The sequence below is a fragment of the Grammomys surdaster genome, unplaced genomic scaffold (assembly GCF_004785775.1).
Source record: "Grammomys surdaster isolate TR1022 unplaced genomic scaffold, NIH_TR_1.0 174, whole genome shotgun sequence".
In the NCBI taxonomy this organism is placed as follows: domain Eukaryota; kingdom Metazoa; phylum Chordata; class Mammalia; order Rodentia; family Muridae; genus Grammomys; species Grammomys surdaster.
In genome coordinates, this window is record NW_021604622.1 from 21010548 (window position 1) to 21029343 (window position 18796).

At 46.2% G+C, this 18796-nt stretch overlaps 1 protein-coding gene across 1 annotated transcript in view; it reads right to left on the minus strand.

Moving 5' to 3' along the window:
- The window catches only part of Otulinl (OTU deubiquitinase with linear linkage specificity like), a 25584-nt gene that overhangs the window by 1713 nt on the left and 5075 nt on the right, over positions 1–18796 (minus strand). The window contains exons 2-7 of the mRNA XM_028767661.1: positions 6901–7060; positions 6786–6817; positions 6583–6674; positions 4531–4680; positions 2064–2192; positions 448–717 (exon numbers count right to left, since the gene is read on the minus strand). Coding sequence (XP_028623494.1) covers positions 448–717; positions 2064–2192; positions 4531–4680; positions 6583–6674; positions 6786–6817; positions 6901–7060 — 833 coding nt within the window. The remainder of the gene's footprint in view (positions 1–447; positions 718–2063; positions 2193–4530; positions 4681–6582; positions 6675–6785; positions 6818–6900; positions 7061–18796) is intronic.

Here is an 18796-nt window from a genome sequence, read left to right on the forward strand (position 1 = left end):
GGGGGGGAGGGGAGGAGAGAGTGCTCACGATTAAAAACTGCATTTCTTTCTAACTGATCTGATCTCTTAGTAAAGATGTCATCTGATTCACCACTTCTTTTGGACAGAAAGCAGAAGTAAACAGAAGACTTCTGTCATTCTCTGATCTTAAAGCTGCTACTTTTTTCCATGACTGGTAAGCAAATGCCTTCCCACAATGATCTGGCTTTCTGAGTGGCCTATGAAGGACCTATGAAGCAGCGCTCTCTGGTTCAAGGGTCCTCAGACTCACAAGGACGTAGCACCCAGAAAGGAGGCTTGTTATTTCTCTTTCACACATGTGGGGCCTGGAATTTTAGATAGCTGTCTCTGTGTAGGTGTTTTCATCAATGCTAAACATGCACCAAAGGCCATGAGTTCAAGTACTTCTGAGTCACCCTTGGTGCTCATACTATGAGTTCTACTCACCTGATCCAAACCACACGTGTCGCCTATGGAATTCAGGTGATTCATCATGAAGCTCAAAGGATCTGATGATGACTCCCGGGAAAAGAGGAGTCTGAAAAGGCTGGGGACAATCTTGTTGGTCTTCATTTGCTCATACACTTCCGTGACCTGGTAGAGCATGAGGAACTTCAAAGCTTCGTACAGTTTACACTCCAGGATGGCGTCGGAGAAGAGGCTGTTACACATGCTCCCTCTCTTGTGGTAATCTCTCATCCCACTAAACTCTGTCCACTACAAACATAGGGAGAAGTGTGTACTGAGAAGTGTGAATTGGGAAGTGTGAACTGGGAAGTGTGAACTGGGAAGTGTGAATTGAGCTTGTCACACAGCAATGTATGAACCACTTGTAAAGAACTAATCAAATAAGCCAAAGAGAAAGGCAGGATTTTACTTAGTTACATTTTCATGCCTACATTTTGGGACTATTTGATTCTTTTTAGCCATAAGTATACTGAAGTGAGAAGAATGTTCACCTGCCTCCCCAAACTTGTATGCGCAATGTCTTAGTCCAGGGAGACAGCATTTAGGAGGTGAGGCCTGTAGGTGGACATTGGCTTCTGTAGCTAGAGTCCTCACGAGCGGGACTGGTGGGCCTAAAAGGATGAACCCAAGCGATTGCTGGTTCTCCCCCTGCTGTATTATGTCAAGACAAACAAAACCAAAAAGCTGTCCACCTGTCTATAAACTAGAAAGAGGGCCATCACCAAACATCACTGCCTGTTGGACTCCTGGTCTCAGACTTCCAACTTTTACAATTGCAAGAAATAATCGTTGCTTGTTTAAGTCATCCAGTTTACGGCATCTCACAAGAGAAGCCCGAGCTGCCAGCCTAACGCACAAATGCCTTACTTTTAGATAAGAAATAAAATAAAGTCACTTTTCTCAAAACACACCACTACTGTGTAAACTATCAAACACGTCGGTTCTCCAAAACTGCTTGGGGGCTATCGGGTGGTCCAAGGGCTATGCCAGTGAAGAACCATGCAGGAGAGGGTGTGGCCGGCACTCTGCAGAGCACTTAAACGTGCGGATTAACTCACATCCTCGTGATAATTATCCAAGGTATATACTACTCACAGTTCTTCAGCCAGAGAGCCATGGCTCAGAAAAGCATTTCCCCCAGATAAGCCAGACAGAAAGAGACAAGCAAAGCATGCTTTCTGTCTCTCCAAGTCTGATCATTATTAAAAGTCAGGCAGAGCTGTTAGGCTACTTCTTACACCAGCGCCAACCGCGCATGCGCAGGGGGCATTGCTTGCAGGAGGGCATTTCTGAGACCTGGACATTGTACTGTATTGGAAACAAAGTTCTCTCACGTGTCAGGTTTCCAACTGAAGCTTCTACCCCACAACGGGCAAAGAGGTAGCACACTGACGCTGCCTTGCTACTTAGAGGTGAAAAAGCAAGCTACGACCAGCAGGGGGTGCTCTGCACTCAGTGTCATTTCCCTAACACACCGGATATGCTCCACGTTGAGGGGAACCAGCTGCGGTTGAGAGGGATGCTTCTACCCAGTCGGTGGTGGTGGTGGTGGTGTTACATTTTTCTTGTTGTTTTGTGTTTCCCTAAACACTCACCTGCAGTTTCAGTAACTCCACACATTTCCGTAACTTTCCAAACACATTGGAACCTGTGTACTTCTCAGGCCCGAAACTGTACTGCTGGATCCAGTTACAGCCTTGAGAAAAGAGTAGTTTTTCAGGAAGCTTGAAAAGGAAGTAGATGCCGACAAATGATTAGTGTCTCAGCACTTAGCACGCACGGTTTGGAATGCCATGGCATTCGGTCTTATCTCGTGGAGCAACCCTCAGAGAGACAGCAGTGTCAGTTAAGTAAAAAGCATGTGGCCATCTTTGCTTTAGATTTGTGGATTGTGTGTGTGTGTGTGTGTGTGTGTGTTTAAGATTATAGTATAGAAAAGATTGAAACCTAGGATTATGTCCAAAGAAGCAATCTTTTTGTATAAAATGTTATATACCCTTGACGTATTGCTTTAGAAACTGTATGTAACTATGTTGTGTTAGGAAAACAGGGGACACCAAGCAGCTGCTGCCTTACACAGTGGTGCCGTTGCCTTCTAGACCCAGCTATCCCTCATAGGCTGAGAAAGGACTTAGCCAGCACTTCCTACTCCTGTACCCTTTAACCTCATTTCCACTATAAACAAACAACTATACCACTCATTTCACAGAGTTCCAGATTAAATTCTGGAAGGTGCAAAGATGAGACTTCAGTGTCCATAAGAACCTAGTCCACTGTGGTAGCTTAGTAAGGCCTGTATCTTACTACACAAACTCAGCTGCTGAACCCGGGTTTTCTGTAACATTCTTTATTCCAGCTAACTAGAAGTAGGGCTAGCATACTACATATATTTCACAAGTACCTGCTATCAAACAGAATGACGGAGAACAAGTTTAAACAAAAGACATCAAGGAGACAGACCGTGAGGGCATATGTATGTATACTTCCTGTTCGTTGCTCTGCCATCTTAAATGGGGCATGCTGCATTCAAAACAATAATTTAAGTTGCTACTCAAGAATATATGACGGGCTGGAAAGCTGTCTCAGCTGTTAAGGGTACATGCTGCTGTTCCCGAGGATCTAGGCTCAGTACCCTGGACCCACACAGTGGCTCACAACTGTCTGTAACTCCAGTTCCAGGGGACCCACTGCTCTCTCCTTGTGTCCTGGAGCACGCCATGCACATGGTGCAAGGACATCCACCCATACACATAAGATGAAAAAAGAGAACACACAACCACAAACGATTAAGAAAATGATAAAAGAAGCCACAGACCAGGAGAAAACGTCTGCAAATCGCATATCCAATAAAGCACCCACACTCAAGACATATGCAGGACTATCAAAACAGTAACTGGAAAACAATCCAACAAAGATAAACAAAAGATTTAAATAGGTAATTTTCCAAGACGGTGATAACAGATGGCCAATAGGTGCACAAAAGGTACTCAACATCTCTTCGTTAAAAGCAAGTGAGGGCGGGCGAGATGGCTCAGTGAGTAATGGCGCATGCTGTGCAAACCTGATGACCCAAGTTCAATCCCGGGAACCCATGTAGAGGTGGAAGGAAAGAACCAGCTCCACGGAGCAGTCCTCTGGCTTCCACATGCACTAAGGTGTGTGCCCCTCTCCTATCCACACAAATAAACAATAAGAAACAAAATATACCTATTAGAATGGCTAAAAACAAACAAACAAACTCAACAGTTGGAACTGTTGGTGAGCATGTGGGACAACTAGAACCCTTACACTATATTGGTGGGAAGGCAGAAGAGCCAAGCAAGTTTGGAGAGCAATGTGGCCGTTTCTCTGAAAGTGAAGCACATATCTCCCACACAACCAGGAAATCTAACTCCTGGGCATCTGGCTACAAGAAACAGACAATATCCCTATAAAATCCTGTATGAGACTATCCTTAACAGCCCGATACATTGTTGCCGAGCACAGGAAACCATCCAGATGCCCTGGGACTGAGAGTAAACTCTGCTCTGCTCATGTAAGGGACTATCGTGTCAGAGCAAAGAGATGACTTCTGATCTCATCCAGCAGCATGGGGAAGCGCAAACACACCCTGCTATGGGAAGGAAACCATACTCAACAGGCTGAGGAGAGAAGCCCACTCATCTGACAATGGAGGCGGCAAACCATGGGCACAGAAACTGGATCGGGAATTGTGGGACCAGAGGTATTGGGAGGACTGACCACAGACATACGTGGGAGAAACTTTGGTGTGGCAATTGTACGCTCTCTGTATCTGTTAATAAACATTTATGGTTTAGTAAGGAGGCTCATGTTGTCAAACCACCTTACTTATGAAGGACTGACACTTCTCAAGGAAATCTGAGAACATTAAAAATAAATAAAACTAGGAATGCCGGCATGCTGAGATGGCTTATCTGCAGTGACATGGGAGAGAGAACCAGCTACAAGACCTCTCAAAGCTCCTCAACATGGGAACCCCGAGCACAGGCTACCCAGACAGGACTACCCTGCTCTGACCATGTTCCCAGGGCAGAATTGTACCTTAACGATGTCTTTCTCCTTCATCCATGACGGGAAAGAGAGGCCCTGGCTGAAGATCTGGAACAACACAGACCTGAGGGCGTCGTAGTTATCTCTCTTCACTGGTCGAACACATTTAATGTGGTGCCTCCAGAAGAGTTCCTCATAGGCCTGTCAGCGAGAAGGATGCTCTGAATGGACTCCACTGCGTCACATGCTAGGGACAGCGAGCTCAGTCAGCCCTGGGTTTCAGGGTTCACACTGAAACTGAGGTTTCACACTGGAGACATGAATCTCCAGTGGGGTGTGGGTTCCAAAACACTTGAATAAGTGGTGCCATGTAATTACCATATGCAATCTTATTTTTTAAAAGCTTTTTGTTTTAAAAATCTTTTTCAAGACTTATTTTGAAATGACACGTGTGTGTGTGTGTGTGTGTGTGTGTGTGTGTAGGAGGAAGGTTCTCACAGGCATGAAGGTACCCATGGAGGCTTGAAAATGGTGTTGGATGCCCCGAAGCTGGACTCACAGGCAGTTGTAAGCCCATTATTGAGCTCAGGTCTATGACAAATTTCAAGCACTCTTAACTGCTGAGCCACGTCTCCAGATTCCCTTATTTTATTACGTTTCATTACTACCATCATCGTCATCACCACCAGCAGCAGCAGCAGCACTATTGTGTGTGTGTGTGATGTGTGTGTGATGTGTGTGTGTGATGTGTGTGTGTGATGTGTGTGTGTGATGTGTGTGATGTATGTGTGATGTGTGTGTGTGATGTGTGTGTGATGTATGTGTGATGTGTGTGTGTGATGTGTGTGTGTGATGTCTATGATGTGTATGTGGTGTGTGTGATGTGTGTGGAATGTGTGTGTGTGATGTGTGTGGTATGTGTGTGTGTGATGTGTGTGTGTGATGTGTAAGTGATATTGTGTGATGTGTGTGATGTGTGTGTGTGATGTCTATGATGTGTATGTGTGTGTGCGCGTGCACAGGCACGCACGAGTGTGCGCGCAGGCCACACAAGCCCACACATATCCGGAAGTCAGAGAATAGTTTCTTGCACCTAGGTCACTAGGCTTGTACAGTAAGTGCTTTCTTTACTCTCTGAGCCACTCCAATGGCTGTGTGCATGCAATTCTACAGTGACTCTGCTGTGTATGGGGTCGGCTTCATGCTGTCTTATGTGACTCATCTTAGAAGACCAGGACAGGTTATTTGGGGCTGCTGATGAATACAACTTCAGCACAGCAAAAAAACTGTATATTTGTCAGACCATACAAGAGAGTACTTTGGACCTCCCCCTCCTTCTTTTTGCCTGAGACAGGAGTGGGCAGCACTGTTTGGGATATTTCCTAAGACTGGTCCAATAGAACATTCTAAAACCCCTCAAATAGTGATGCCAGGGTGTCTGATGCCTCCAGTGAAGGGTCTCCACAGCACATATGGAAGTTTAACAAGCAGAGAGCTAAACACTGTGCAGTACTCATTTTTCTCAAGTTATAGGCCTGACTGACTTCTATCCTCAGAAGAACAGAGTCCAGGATGAGGTCTGTCCTAGAGTGCTCACCTCTCAGCATGATTCAACAGCCTAGAGTCACCTGGGAAGGGAGACCTCACTTGAGGGACTGACCACATTAGACTGTCTTGTGGCATTGTCTGTGAGATGGTATTTGTTAAGGATTGATATGGAAGGGCCTAGCCCACTGTGGGCGCCACCATCCCTAGGCAGGAAAGCTTGGGCTAGATCCAGTAAGTAGTGTTCCTCCGTCAGGTGGTTTCTGCTTCAGACCCTGCCCTGAATTCCCTCAGTGACAGGCTGTGATCTGGAAGTGTAAGCCAGTTTAAGTCTCTCCTTCCCAGAGGTGCTTTGGGTCAGGCTGTTTTATCACTACGACAGAAAAGCAAACTCAATCAAGCCCTAAAGCCAGCATCCAACAGTTACTCGGCTTCTGGTTTAGCTGCCACTTTAACTTACACCCGGTTTGGTGTGGGTTGACCTTTGGGTTTGGGAAAGCAGAACTGAATGTAGCCTGCTTCTGACCACGCCCGTCTGCCTTCCTTAAGCACATATACCTTCCTCATCAGTCTGGCACGCGGGGTCTCTCCCTTCCACTCTCTTGCACAATAACTGAGTAAATCTACTTCTGCCTCCACACTGAGGTTTCCTGCGTAAAATAAAATAAAAATTTAAAAAACAGTCAGTTTTCCCATCCCCCCTCCCTTCTGGACCCTTCTCTGCCCTTAAAAACGAGAAAATATATGTTCTACGTATTTACTTTTGAACTTTCTCTGAAGATAGCCAATCCACCTGAAAGACAAAGGAAACAATTATGTGAAAACTTTCTGTACGGCAAGGGTGTCTTTGAAAAGGAAGACGACAGGGTTACCCACCATTTCAGCTGATGCCCTAAATATAAATACAGGCTTCTGAAGTAGCCAAGGGTAGCTGACAGAAGAGAGAGCACCGTCATCACAGAGGCCCCTGCTATTCTCCAGGCAGCACTAATGACTTGGCTTGAAACTAGTATCCAAGAGTGAACTTGGTCACTTCCTACAAAACAAACAGACACACATATCATAGTGACACGTCTGCCTTACGGGACATAGGACAGACCGGATAATTTTACCACTGAGCATCTATTGTGGATTCATACACATTTTTTTGTGTATGCGTGTATGGATATATGCACGTTTGTATGTTCACAGATGCATGTTTATATGGGATGCAAAGTTGTGTGTGTGTGGGGGGGGTGGGCATATGTGTGTGTGTATAAGTCAGAGGACAGTCCTCATTCCTCAAGTGGCAGAGATGTAGTCTGAACTGCTCTTAAACTTGCTCCATAAGCTAGACTGGCTGGCAACAAACCCTAGAAATCCACATGTCCTCTTTAATGCTGGGATTATAAACACACCATCACACCCATGATTAGGACGCTAACAACTGAGATAGCCTACCCACCAGGCCTACATATATATTTTTAACTTATTCAAACATAAATCCAAAATTAAAGAACCATATAATTTCTACCACGATCAGTGCCACATATACCTTTGCTTACAAGATTCATGATTTGTAATGTATATCAGAAGTAGGGGCTTCAGAATCCTGATTTCGCATCCCGTTTCCAGGATGAAGCCTGTTAGAATGACAGCTGACTACCCTGATCTGAGATTTCTAGACTGTGAACTGAAAGGGACCCAGCAGGGAAGGGGTTAATGGAGTTTGGAGTGCCAGCACAAGACAAGCGCTCTCTTTTCTTGGATCCATGCCAAGTGAGCTCTGGTGACCCTTGACCTGTTGCTGCTTTGAAACACGATAGGTCAAAGCACCCCTTATGTCACAGGCAAGGAAGTCAATCAGCAGAAGCATGGGTACCACTTTCCACACCTGCTACTTCAGATGCCCACCGTGATTCCTGGTCCACCCTGGCAAAAACCGGGGACCCATGGATGGGCCCGCAGTATTCTGCCATATAGGAGATTCCTAGTCACAGCCTGAGCATGTGACATGCTGAAGTACAAATGAGGAAGAGGACTTCTGAACGGTAGCCAAACCTCCTGGGGTTTGTTTTGAAATAATTTCTTCCACAGCAGATCAGTGAGTAAAATTCCAGTGACCAACTGCAATAAAATTCTCACCGGCATGGAACCTATGATTTCAGCATGTTTGGTCATCTGGATAGTTCGTGTGTATTTATATTCCCAATAAAGGAAAAAAAATATTAACAAATAAGGGAAAAATACTACTAGCAAATTTTTAAAATACAATTCCCATAACTTAAAAGAACATTTTAAAAATGCTTATCTATCTAGAGCACTTATTTGGCTGCTTAAATCATTATACAATTCCCCAGAAGTTTAGCCAAACTGTTTGTTTAAAAACACAAAGCTGGGCCTGGAGACAGAGATGATGGCTCAGTGGTTAAGCATGCACTGCTTCCAGAGGACTCTGGTTCCGAACATCCAAGAAACTCTGGTTCCAGAAGGTCCGCCCCTCTCTTCTGGTCTCTACTGAAATGTGTGCATACAAGGCATATGCTCACAAATACATACAAATAAAAAAAAATATGGGGGTGGAGAGATGACTTGGTAGTTAAGAACACTCGCTACTCTTGGAAAGGACCTGTGCTCGGGTCTCAGTGCATACGCTGGGTGGCTCACAACCACCTAAATGTCAGCTCCAAGGAATTTGATGCTGCTTCTTCTGGCCTCCGTGAACACCTATACACACATGACATTTCACACACGCACACACACACACACACACACACCCCTAAATAAAACAATAAAAACAAATCTTAACAATTTAAAAAGTCTAAGCATGTTATTTTAAAAGAAAACTATCCGTGTTTAACATCTATGATTTTAGATTTTTGCTAGTTTAGATGTTTTTCTCAACTGATAATTCTGACGCGCACAGTTATTTTTAAAATCTTAAAATCACAGAAAAGGATTGTCTACAAATACGTAACTTTTATGACAGCTGTAAAGATATTTTTTTAGAAAAATGGAACATTGCCTATTTGTATGTACATACAGACTGACTACTTTTTTTTTTTTTTTTTTTTTTTTTTTTTTTGCCAATGTCAGAGTTGAAGCCAGAGAATGCCCCGGGCACATTTCCTGGCTTTGCTGACACTTTTGCAACAAATGCCAAGATCTTCAGCAGAGCTGACCCTGTATGCACTGCCTTCTGAACATCTGGATGGTTCTGTACTCTTTGTTTACAGACAATTCATCGGCATGCATTCAGCATTCATTACCAATGTCCCCTCAGGAGTCCTGGCAGCTTGTCTGTCAGGATAATGAAAAAAAGAAAAAAGAAAAGAAAAAAGAAAAAAGAAAAAAAGAAAAGGAAATTCTTATCAAAGGATTTAGACACAGACACTGTCAGTTCTGATAGGTGCTGGCTTCCAAAACATCGAGCATCCCTCAAACTGCTCCGGGAGGACTCAACTCTGGGGAGGACTGCTAGCTTCAGGGTGTATTTCTCAACTAATCCAGAGGATGAGCTTCTTCGGTGTGCACAGGACAGTCACATTTCTCCTCAGTGATGGGCCTTTTTACAGCATTGGATGTAATTCACGAGCTGGGGCTCCTGTGTTTGTGTCAGGGGCCAGCAGAAAGCCACTGTGGCAGGGACCAGATAAAGTAGGGACACCTCTCATCTTTAGATGCCATCTGGTGTACGGGCTTCATTCACCTAAGGTACCAGCAGTCCCTTGGAGCATCTCTCCTCAGAATGAGGCCTTTCCTGACAGCCTGCTGAAGATAACAGTTCTCTCTGTGTTTACTCATACCCTTTCTGTCTCTTCCCCCTCCCCCTCTTCCTTCCAAGTCTGTTCTTCTGTCCTGGACTTTCTCGCCCTTACCCTGTCCCTCAGCCTTTTGCCCTTATCCTCAAAATGGACCCACCCAGAAAGGAGGTGTGGGAGCACCTTAGCCGGAAACAACCTGGACCACGGGCCCACGATCCTGGTCTCCCTTGACTCAGCCCACCCAGTGTTCAAATTAGCAGGCTTGCTGTGACAGTTCCACACACGCACAGGATACTCTGACAGTAAATACCTTCTCCTGTCCTTCCTCTCTCCTCCCCGTCCTTAGCAGCTCACTCTTTCAGATCACCTTTTTTTCTTTTTAAAAACTTTTTACATATGAGAGACAATACACAATACTTTTCTGCTTCTGGCTAACTTCACATAGCATGATGCTGGTTTCATCAGTTTCCCTGTAGTTTCTGTTTTTTATGGCTGACATATGTATACACACACACACACACACACACACATTTAAAGTCATCTGTCGACTGAGAGACAATTAGCTGACTCCACACCTCACATGCCCACATCTTTTGGTTAAGTACTTTAGACCAAAAAGGGTAAAAGGATCATAACAACAGGGTTCTGGTGTGGGTATGAGGGTGTCTTCCAGAGGTAGGTAGGATGGAACTCTGCAAGACATCTGTGATCGTGCATGAGGCAGACTGGCTGCATAGCTGTGTTAGGATCTGCACAAGCTGTTCTCTGTTATCGTCAGTAGGAGCAGGGCTCCTAAGTCAGAAGAGTAGAAAAGCCTGGGAGAAGAACAGTGTCTGCATCGCAACAAAGTAGCTAGGAGTATTCTGAATGGATTACATCATTCTTGCCCGTGAACCTCATGGTGTCACAGAGGAGCCCCGAGTCCTCACAGGAACCCTCGTCTGTTTTCATCTCTAAATCTAGCAAAGATGACAATAGATCATGGGCCCTGGTACACAACAAGGGCTTAATGTACCCTTGTGCAGGTTTTCGTTTTACAATGCAAAAGGTACAGAACTGCCGTGGGGTGGGGCTTTAAATGTCAGAGCAATGCTGGCCGCCATGTTTTTCTCACTGAGCATACGGCAAACACTAGCTGCTGTTTTCATTGTGGTTACTATAATCACCTTTGCTTTGTAGATTAGAGAATTTTTAGAGAGGAAAAGGTTAAGCAGCCACCTAATGAGGGTTGCCCAATAAACCGTAGAGCCAATATTCAAAGGCGACGGTCAGGCCGTGCTGGAAGCCGCCTGCCTGAGTACTTGACTGTCCTTCCTATCTGTGAATTGGGAAGCTGGGTGGGTTTTCAGATCAGTGCCAGTAGTAACTAGAATTACGACTAAAGGAAAAAAAATATTAAAAACCTTCTCTCAGCTGGAGAGAGCAATGGCTGGACAGGCATGAAGACTTGAGCTTAAATTTCCAGAACCCACGTAAAAGCTGGGCAGGGTCACAGGTGCCTGTAACCCCGGCACTGGCAGCGCCAGGCAGATACCAGCATCTTACTTGCTAGTCAGCCTAGCCAAAATAGTGAGCTTTGGAAAATAGAGAAACAATCAACCTGACATCCTGTTTTGACCTATACATGTGTGTGCAAAAGCTTACACACACAGACATGCACACGCACACGCAGGCACACACACACACACACACTACTTTTTCTAGCTCCAGGTCCAATAAATAGATTAGACTCAAAAAAGACAAAACAAGAAAAACACCATAACAAGACCCTGCAAGTAAATCTGAGGATCATTTTGATAAACCACTACTTAGTTAAATATCGTTTCTCCAAACACGACTGAAAGAGGGTAACATTTTGGACATAAAAAATTTCAGAGGTGCTGGGCAGTGGTGATAATCCTAGCACTGGGGAGGCAGAGGCAGGTGGATTTGAGTTCAAGGCCAGCCTGGTCTGTAGAGCAAGTTCTAGAACAGGCAGAGCTATACAAAGAAAGCCTATCTTAACACGCTCACTCAAAAAAAAAAAAAAAACTCTAAAAAACAAAAAAAACCAAACCAAACAAAAACAAAAAGTAAAAGAAGACGTTGCTGTTGTTGTTGTTATTGTTGTTGTCGTCCCAACAGGTGTCCTCTCACCAGAGACAATCCTGCAGTCACCAACTTCCATTCCTTGACCCAGAAAGGGGTCCTGCCGGGTCACATTGGGACTCAGGAAAGCAGAGAAAGAGCGAGACAATTCTCTGCCTCCACAGACACAGTCTTCTCACATACTGTGAGGACAAAGGGAGGGTGGGCAGGTAGAGAAAGCTCTGGAATGTGGGAAGCCAGAGGAGGCTGGAAAGAGACAAGGTGCCAAGAACTGGAGATTTGGTTCTCCTTCATGCCTGTCAAGACACAGAAAAAGCCAAATTCCCTTCTACTTGTGTCCTGAACTCTTGGGCTGCACAACATATGTTTTCCTTTCTTTTTTTAATATATAACTATGTCTCCGACCTGGTCCTCGATCACCACGATTAAAATGCACCCCAAACAAACTGAAGAAACAGGCATTAGGCTCCTCGAGTAATTACAGCAGATGTGACATCTGACCTACAGCCCGATCTGTGGTCACATGACAAGTGAGACCACCAGCGGGAACTACATTTGGGTGTGTGTGTGTATATAATTCTTAGATTTTTTTTTCCATTCTCTATAGCATATCAAAGCTGAAGTAATTCAAACATTCAAACAGGAAACCCAAAAGGGGACAGAAAACACTGTCTCCTGAAAGCAAAACTAAAAGACACCGACAAGCCAGAAGCCAAGTGAACATACAGACAGTAGATGCAGCCCAGCAGTCTGGGGCAGGTGGTGACCTGACTGTCATGGTCTCCTGTGAGAGTTCATCCCAGGACTTCCAGAGCTGTTCTAGAAAATTCTTTGCTTCCACAACCACATGACTACCACAGTCTTCAGTCTCAACTACTTCCTCTCCCAGGGTGTTTTCCAGTGAGTTCTAGGGACGGAAACCGTGGTCCATGCATGCTAGCCAGACACCTCCACCAATGAGCCATGCCTTTAGTCCTCTCTTCAGCTTGCCAAACTTTTAAACAGGCCAGTATCAGTACCATGGCTCGCTCTTAGTACACACCAATGCCTCATCGGCATGCAGCCCCCCCCCCAACCTCCTGAGCAGCACATCAGGGGCTGTCTAGCAGGAAGAAGATATACAATCTGAGCTAGAAGGCAATGTAACTTTAATGTTTGATGTAACAGAAGAAGCACTCAAATAGATCAGGGTCAAAATCTTCCCGTTAAACAAAGCATAGTGTGTTGTAACTCCACACTTAAATCCAGAAGCAGTGTTCTCAACAGGGTTGTGTTGTGGTTGGGTGTCACTCATTGATATGATAAGGTCGTCCTTGAGAGAGTTTCTACTTTGCATTACAGGTGTTAATTCTGCTCAATTAAGAACGGCCAGCCCTTCCCCTTAGAGAAGCAATAAAGCCAACAACTGCCCATTTCATTACCTCCTAGGAAGAGAACCACTAAGTGGAAGGTTTTTATCTTGAAAGTCACAAGCAGTAAAACATGAAACCTACTCAAGCCGGTACACAGTCTCTTCGGATGCAGTTCTCACCTTGGTCTCCCCTTGAACTGAGAGTACCCATAATACACCTGGATATTGCTTCCTGCCTGAGACGGGGAGGGTGGTGTGTGTGCTTTAAGAACACCCCAAGTCAGAACTGTCTCGTTTTACCTGGCAAATCTTAAAAGCGACCTGACATCTTAAAGATAAGCTTAATTTTCTAATGGTGGTAGGGTTCTGGCCGCCCACCAGTGACAAGACCGCAAAAGCTGTAGGGATACACAGGCTAACTTCAAAAAGCAAGCAGTTGCTGGTTTTCTGTGAAACTGCAGAAGTCCAGGACCGCTTTATCCAGCTGAACAGCAGGCTCTGGGAAAGACAACTGATTACACAGAGAATGAAGGGAAATCATACAGCCTGGATGGCCCTAAACCACTGGTTCTCAGGCCGTGGATCGCAATCCCTTTCGGAGTCAAATGACCTTTTCGATAGGATCCCACATCAGATATCCTGTATATCAGATATTTACATTACCAGCCATTACAATAGCAAAATTACAGTTATTAGGTAACAACAAAAATGAGTTTATGGTTGGGGTCACCACAACATGAGGAACTGTATTAAAGGGTTGCAGTATTACGAAGGTTCAGAACCACTGCCCTAAACCACGAGGTTCTGAACCAATGGTTACCACAGGGTGATGAGGCAAGGGTATATTAAAATTAAATGAAGCAGCAGTGTCCCACCATGAACTCAGCTAAGTCTCTGCTATAATCTCCCCAGCACCGTCACGTAACCAGGGCTAGGCTACCTGCCAGCTAGGAACACACCTCCCTTTTGTAGGTCTCTACTTCCCCCTTTCTAATCATTTCCCTATTGATAAGACTACCTTTGTTCTATCATCACAGGTTAGGCTGCTCCTGCAGATAAACCACTGTCCCAACAACTAGACTGTACTGGCAGGGGCTCCCAGGTGGACCTCAGACAGATGGAGCCCACTGAGACAACCTCTGGAAGGAGAACAGGAACATAGCTCAGGACCAAGGTGGGGTTGGAGAAGGCTTCCCTGTGCTGAGTGACCCAAGGTCACCGGATGGAGAAGCTAGGCAAGGCAGGGAAGCCACAACCCACGAAGGCCATGTCTGCCTGGCTTCCACTACCTTCTCTCTGGCTTCACTCCTTCCTGATGGTAAGGGAGCTAGAGGTCCTGGGTTGCTCAGCTTGGGCCCTCTTCTACAGATCTGAACAACCTATAGAGAGTCTAGGCCTACTCTCTAAGAGAAACGCCTGGCATTTAGGAAGTGATTTCAGCTAAGAAATAGTGAGAAAATCCATCCAGCCACACAACCCAGATACACGGATTCTATCTGCCTCTGAGCTGAACCAATGCTCTCCTCAATTCTCCAACACTGGTGTCTAACTTCTCAGTCAGTACACAGGATGGGCCCTCTGTATCATGTGTGCAAGTTCTGTGCCTTTAGAGCCAAGCAGGTCCCACTGTTTAGCCCTGTTAGGTATCACGTGACTTACTTCCTGCGTAGGTCTACTCTTAGGCTTTACTATTGGACTGCTATGTTCTAATTGCACTCATTTGTGAGAATGGCTACCGAAGCTACCCGCTCATGGTGGCAATCCCCCCAGTATTCAGAATCCCTGGGGACTGTTGCTAATGGCAACTAATCCTTCTGATTGGCTGTCCTTCCCCAGGTCTCCTTTTTATTCTGGAGCTAGTGTAGACTGACATTTAAAAATATTTTTTTGATAGACGTATCATCTATTTTGAAACGCCTTCCATGTCTTGTTTTATTGGTAGGGAATATCTGTGTCCTGGCAGCCACTGAGTGCAAAATCCAGGCCCATAGTTGGGGAGTGGAACAGGAAAAGAAGGGCGTGTCCTCTATGAAAAAGAAGGGCGTGTCCTCTATGGAACATTCCTATGCAAAGGAACAGGTTTAGTAACCAAGAATACATGTGCCAGTCAATGTGACAGCTAAGCACCTCCCTGGAACATCCAACCACACCCTAAGACTTGACTGAGAAGTCAAGACCTGTCCCACGTGGGGCTCAATGTGATCCTACAAGCAGAAGACCCACCGGCAGAAGACCTGCCAGTCATCTCTTCCACCTTTACTTTCCTTCACTGTGGACTCATCCACGTTATAGACACTATGTTCCTGCTCTCCGGAAAGAAGCCGAAGATGTCAAAGGCCATCCTGTCTACAAGGCAGCATGTCAGTACCACCTCAGGACTTTTTAGAAACAGATTCTTGAGTCCCTCTGAAGTCAAGTCTGTGTCCTAGCAGGATGACTGGGGACTTGGACGCACGCTGATGTCTCAGGCCACTGTTAGGGAACAGTGTCAGGCTGGCTTCCCCTGGGGCTGATTTACTGGGCTGTGCCCATCCTTCCCTTGACATTCCCAGGCAATTTGAACGTACTGGCAGTGTTGGGAAACAGAGTACAAGGGCTTCCTCCATCCCTGGCCACTTTGGTCCCCTCAAACATACCAGACCCTGGTTAAATGCCAAAGTTACTATGAGGAGAAATAAAGTCTGACTAAGAGGAATGCCACTGCCCAAAAGCACCAACTACAACTGAATGTTCCTCTGTCTTGCACTCCTTCCCTTTGGCCAAGTGAAGGGGTCGCTCTGCTTACAAGTAGACTGTTCTTTTTGGCAGAAGCTATTCCTAACTGAAAAGGAACTTCCCCAAGATAGTACGGAGGGAAAGTTTACCACTGTTTTGAGGCCTCTAAGCAGAGACAACTCACCCCAATATTCTTGGGACTCTCCCAGAATTAGTCCTGAAAGTCTCATATCTGAGACACACCTGAGTTCCAAGCATGTCAGGGTGGCTGGTCCCCAAGGGCCCCTTCAGTCCACCCTGGCTCTCTCTCTCTCCTGTACAACCCCTGCCCCCACCCCCAGTACATCCCGACTCCTACTTTGCTCATGTTCTTCCCTCAGTCTGGAACATTCCTCCACGGCCTAGGTCATACTTTCTTCCAGCTCTCAACTGAAATGTCATTTGTCTGGCCCATTCCCAACCCCAGGCGCAGTAAGCCCACTCTCTTCTGCAGGGCACATGATGTCCTTTCCCGGTTCTTGTCAGTTTGTATTTGTGTTTGATGGCCTCCCTCCCTCCACCGGGAACATCCTAAGGACTAGGAGTGTATCTGTTCTCTTCACACCACAGGCCCAGAAGAGATGGTTAGTGCACACTGGCTGAAAGAGCCCATCTATCTGTCAGCTCAGGATCCGGGACTTTCATCTCCATGGTACAGATAACCAGCTTGCTCTGAATATGTTCTCCCTCCCTTCAGAGACAGAACACGCATGGGTTCTCTCTCAGAGAAAAGGCTCATTGCGTCCTCTCTGGATGCCGGTGTAGCTGTACTCAGTGTACTCTGTGAGGGGGAGAATGTTCAGCTTTCGACAGTGTCATCCAGCCAGATATAGTGGAGAGCGCTTGTAATCTCAGCACTTGAGGGGTGCAGGCAGGAGGGTCAGGAGTTCAAGGCCATCTTCAGCCACATAAAGAGATTGACATTACCCTGAATTAAACAAAGCCCCATCTCAAGATACACAGAGAGAGATGAGAGATGAGAGAGAGAGAGAGAGAGAGAGAGAGAGAGAGAGAGAGAGAGAGAGAGAGAGAAAGAGAGAGAGAGAGAAAGAGAGAGAGAGAAAGAGAGAGAGATATCAAGGACAAGGGAAGGGCTCCTTAAGAGTGGCCGATTCCTCTCTGGTAAGTAAGTGGAAGGGTGAAGACTAAGGCTCAACAAAGCGACCACAGGCATGGAAGCCATGTTCAGTGTACACATACAGTAGAAAGAACAGGAAAACCAGAAACCAACCAAAAAGAAAAGGCCCTGGACTCCAGACACCACGGAGCCCAGCTCAGCCCTGGGAGCTTCTTCTGTGCTCCAACATAGGTAACAAACATACTCCTTCATCTGACACTGTCCTGTCACTTCAGGATAGCAGAACCTGGCCTGGTGGCCTCTTCTAGTTCTGAGCGTGCATGCGAGGAGTGTGAGGCACCAGTATGCCTCTCTTCCCTTAATTATATGCCCCACCTAAATCCAGAGTGGAAGTGAGAGCGTGAAGTGGTCACCTGGCAGGAAGGTTTTGACACAGTTGAATGAAGACAGAACTTGGAGTCTGGCCTGAGGGAGCCGAGGAGTGCCCTGGACCTCAGCTTCCTCCCTGCGAAGAGGTGTCTGGAGGCCAGTCTGTCACCTACCGCCTCCCCTCTCCAGAGGTCTCTTCCTTTCAGAAGGTTTCTGTGTTGTGCAACAGAGAAAATCACAATGGTGCACAAGGCACAGGATTTCAAATAGCTGTGAACTGAACTGACTGATCTTCGGCTGAGCTCAAAACATCATTCAAAGTCAGCATGGATGCCCGGGGAGTGGACACAAGACCCATCCAATCAGGACAAATGTCAGCACAGCCTTGACCCTTAGAGGGGGGCAACCTTGGTTCTGCAGATCTGACCATCCGTTGTCCTGAATGCATTAGTTCTGGTAAAGAGCCCTGTGCATGTAGAAAGGAGAGGGAAAGAAGAACTAAGAGAAGGGTTGGGGTGGGAGTAGAAAAGAGGAATTGCCCTCAATGAAGTCTGTCTGGGAGGAGACACTGGGGTGTGAAAACACAAAGAGCAAGAGAAGGTAGGTAACCATCGGCAGATGTCGGCCAAGAGCCCACACATGAGCTGAACAAACGTGTAAAACACAAAGTAAATGAACGTTCCATGGATAAACAATGCAGACTCTTTCCGTTGAAGTGATGCTTACTTTCACACATAGCAGAAGGGATTCCTGTGCCCGAGCCCCACACAGACTCAGGTACAAGAGGAAGGGACCATCACCGGCACCCAGTTAACACCGTTGCCCGCACTGTCTGCACTTCACGCTGTACTTCATTTGGAGCTGGTGGCTGACTGCAGTCAGCACTGGCTCCACACCTCTTCCACTTCCTCCTCCCTCGCTGCATCCCACTCACTGCAGAAGCGAACCATCCAAGTGGCTGCTTCAGGGGCACCGTTTTCCTGTAACTTCACATGGCCCAAAGGCAAGCCAAGGTCTTCCTGTCACAGATCATAAAACATATTCTCTCAATGTAGCAACTACCATTCTAAGACGAAGGAATGGACTCTCTCAGCGCCAGGCAGGAAAGGACTTAGTTTACTTCTGTTAAAACTTGGGAGACTAGGTACTAAGAGAGACACTCTAGCACTGACCTAGACAGCAAGCCTGGTGAGCTTCCACCCACATGCTCTATGGTCACCCACAGTCCCATGCTATTCAGAAACTGGCTTGTGTATACAATAAGATTGCCCTATCTCCAAAGAGGGCAGTGAGGTCACCTCCATAGTAATAGGACAGGGGAGGTCAGTTCCCACTTTTCTTCCCCACTCCCAGAGGAGAGGGAGAGGGAGAGGGGGAGGGGGAAGGGGG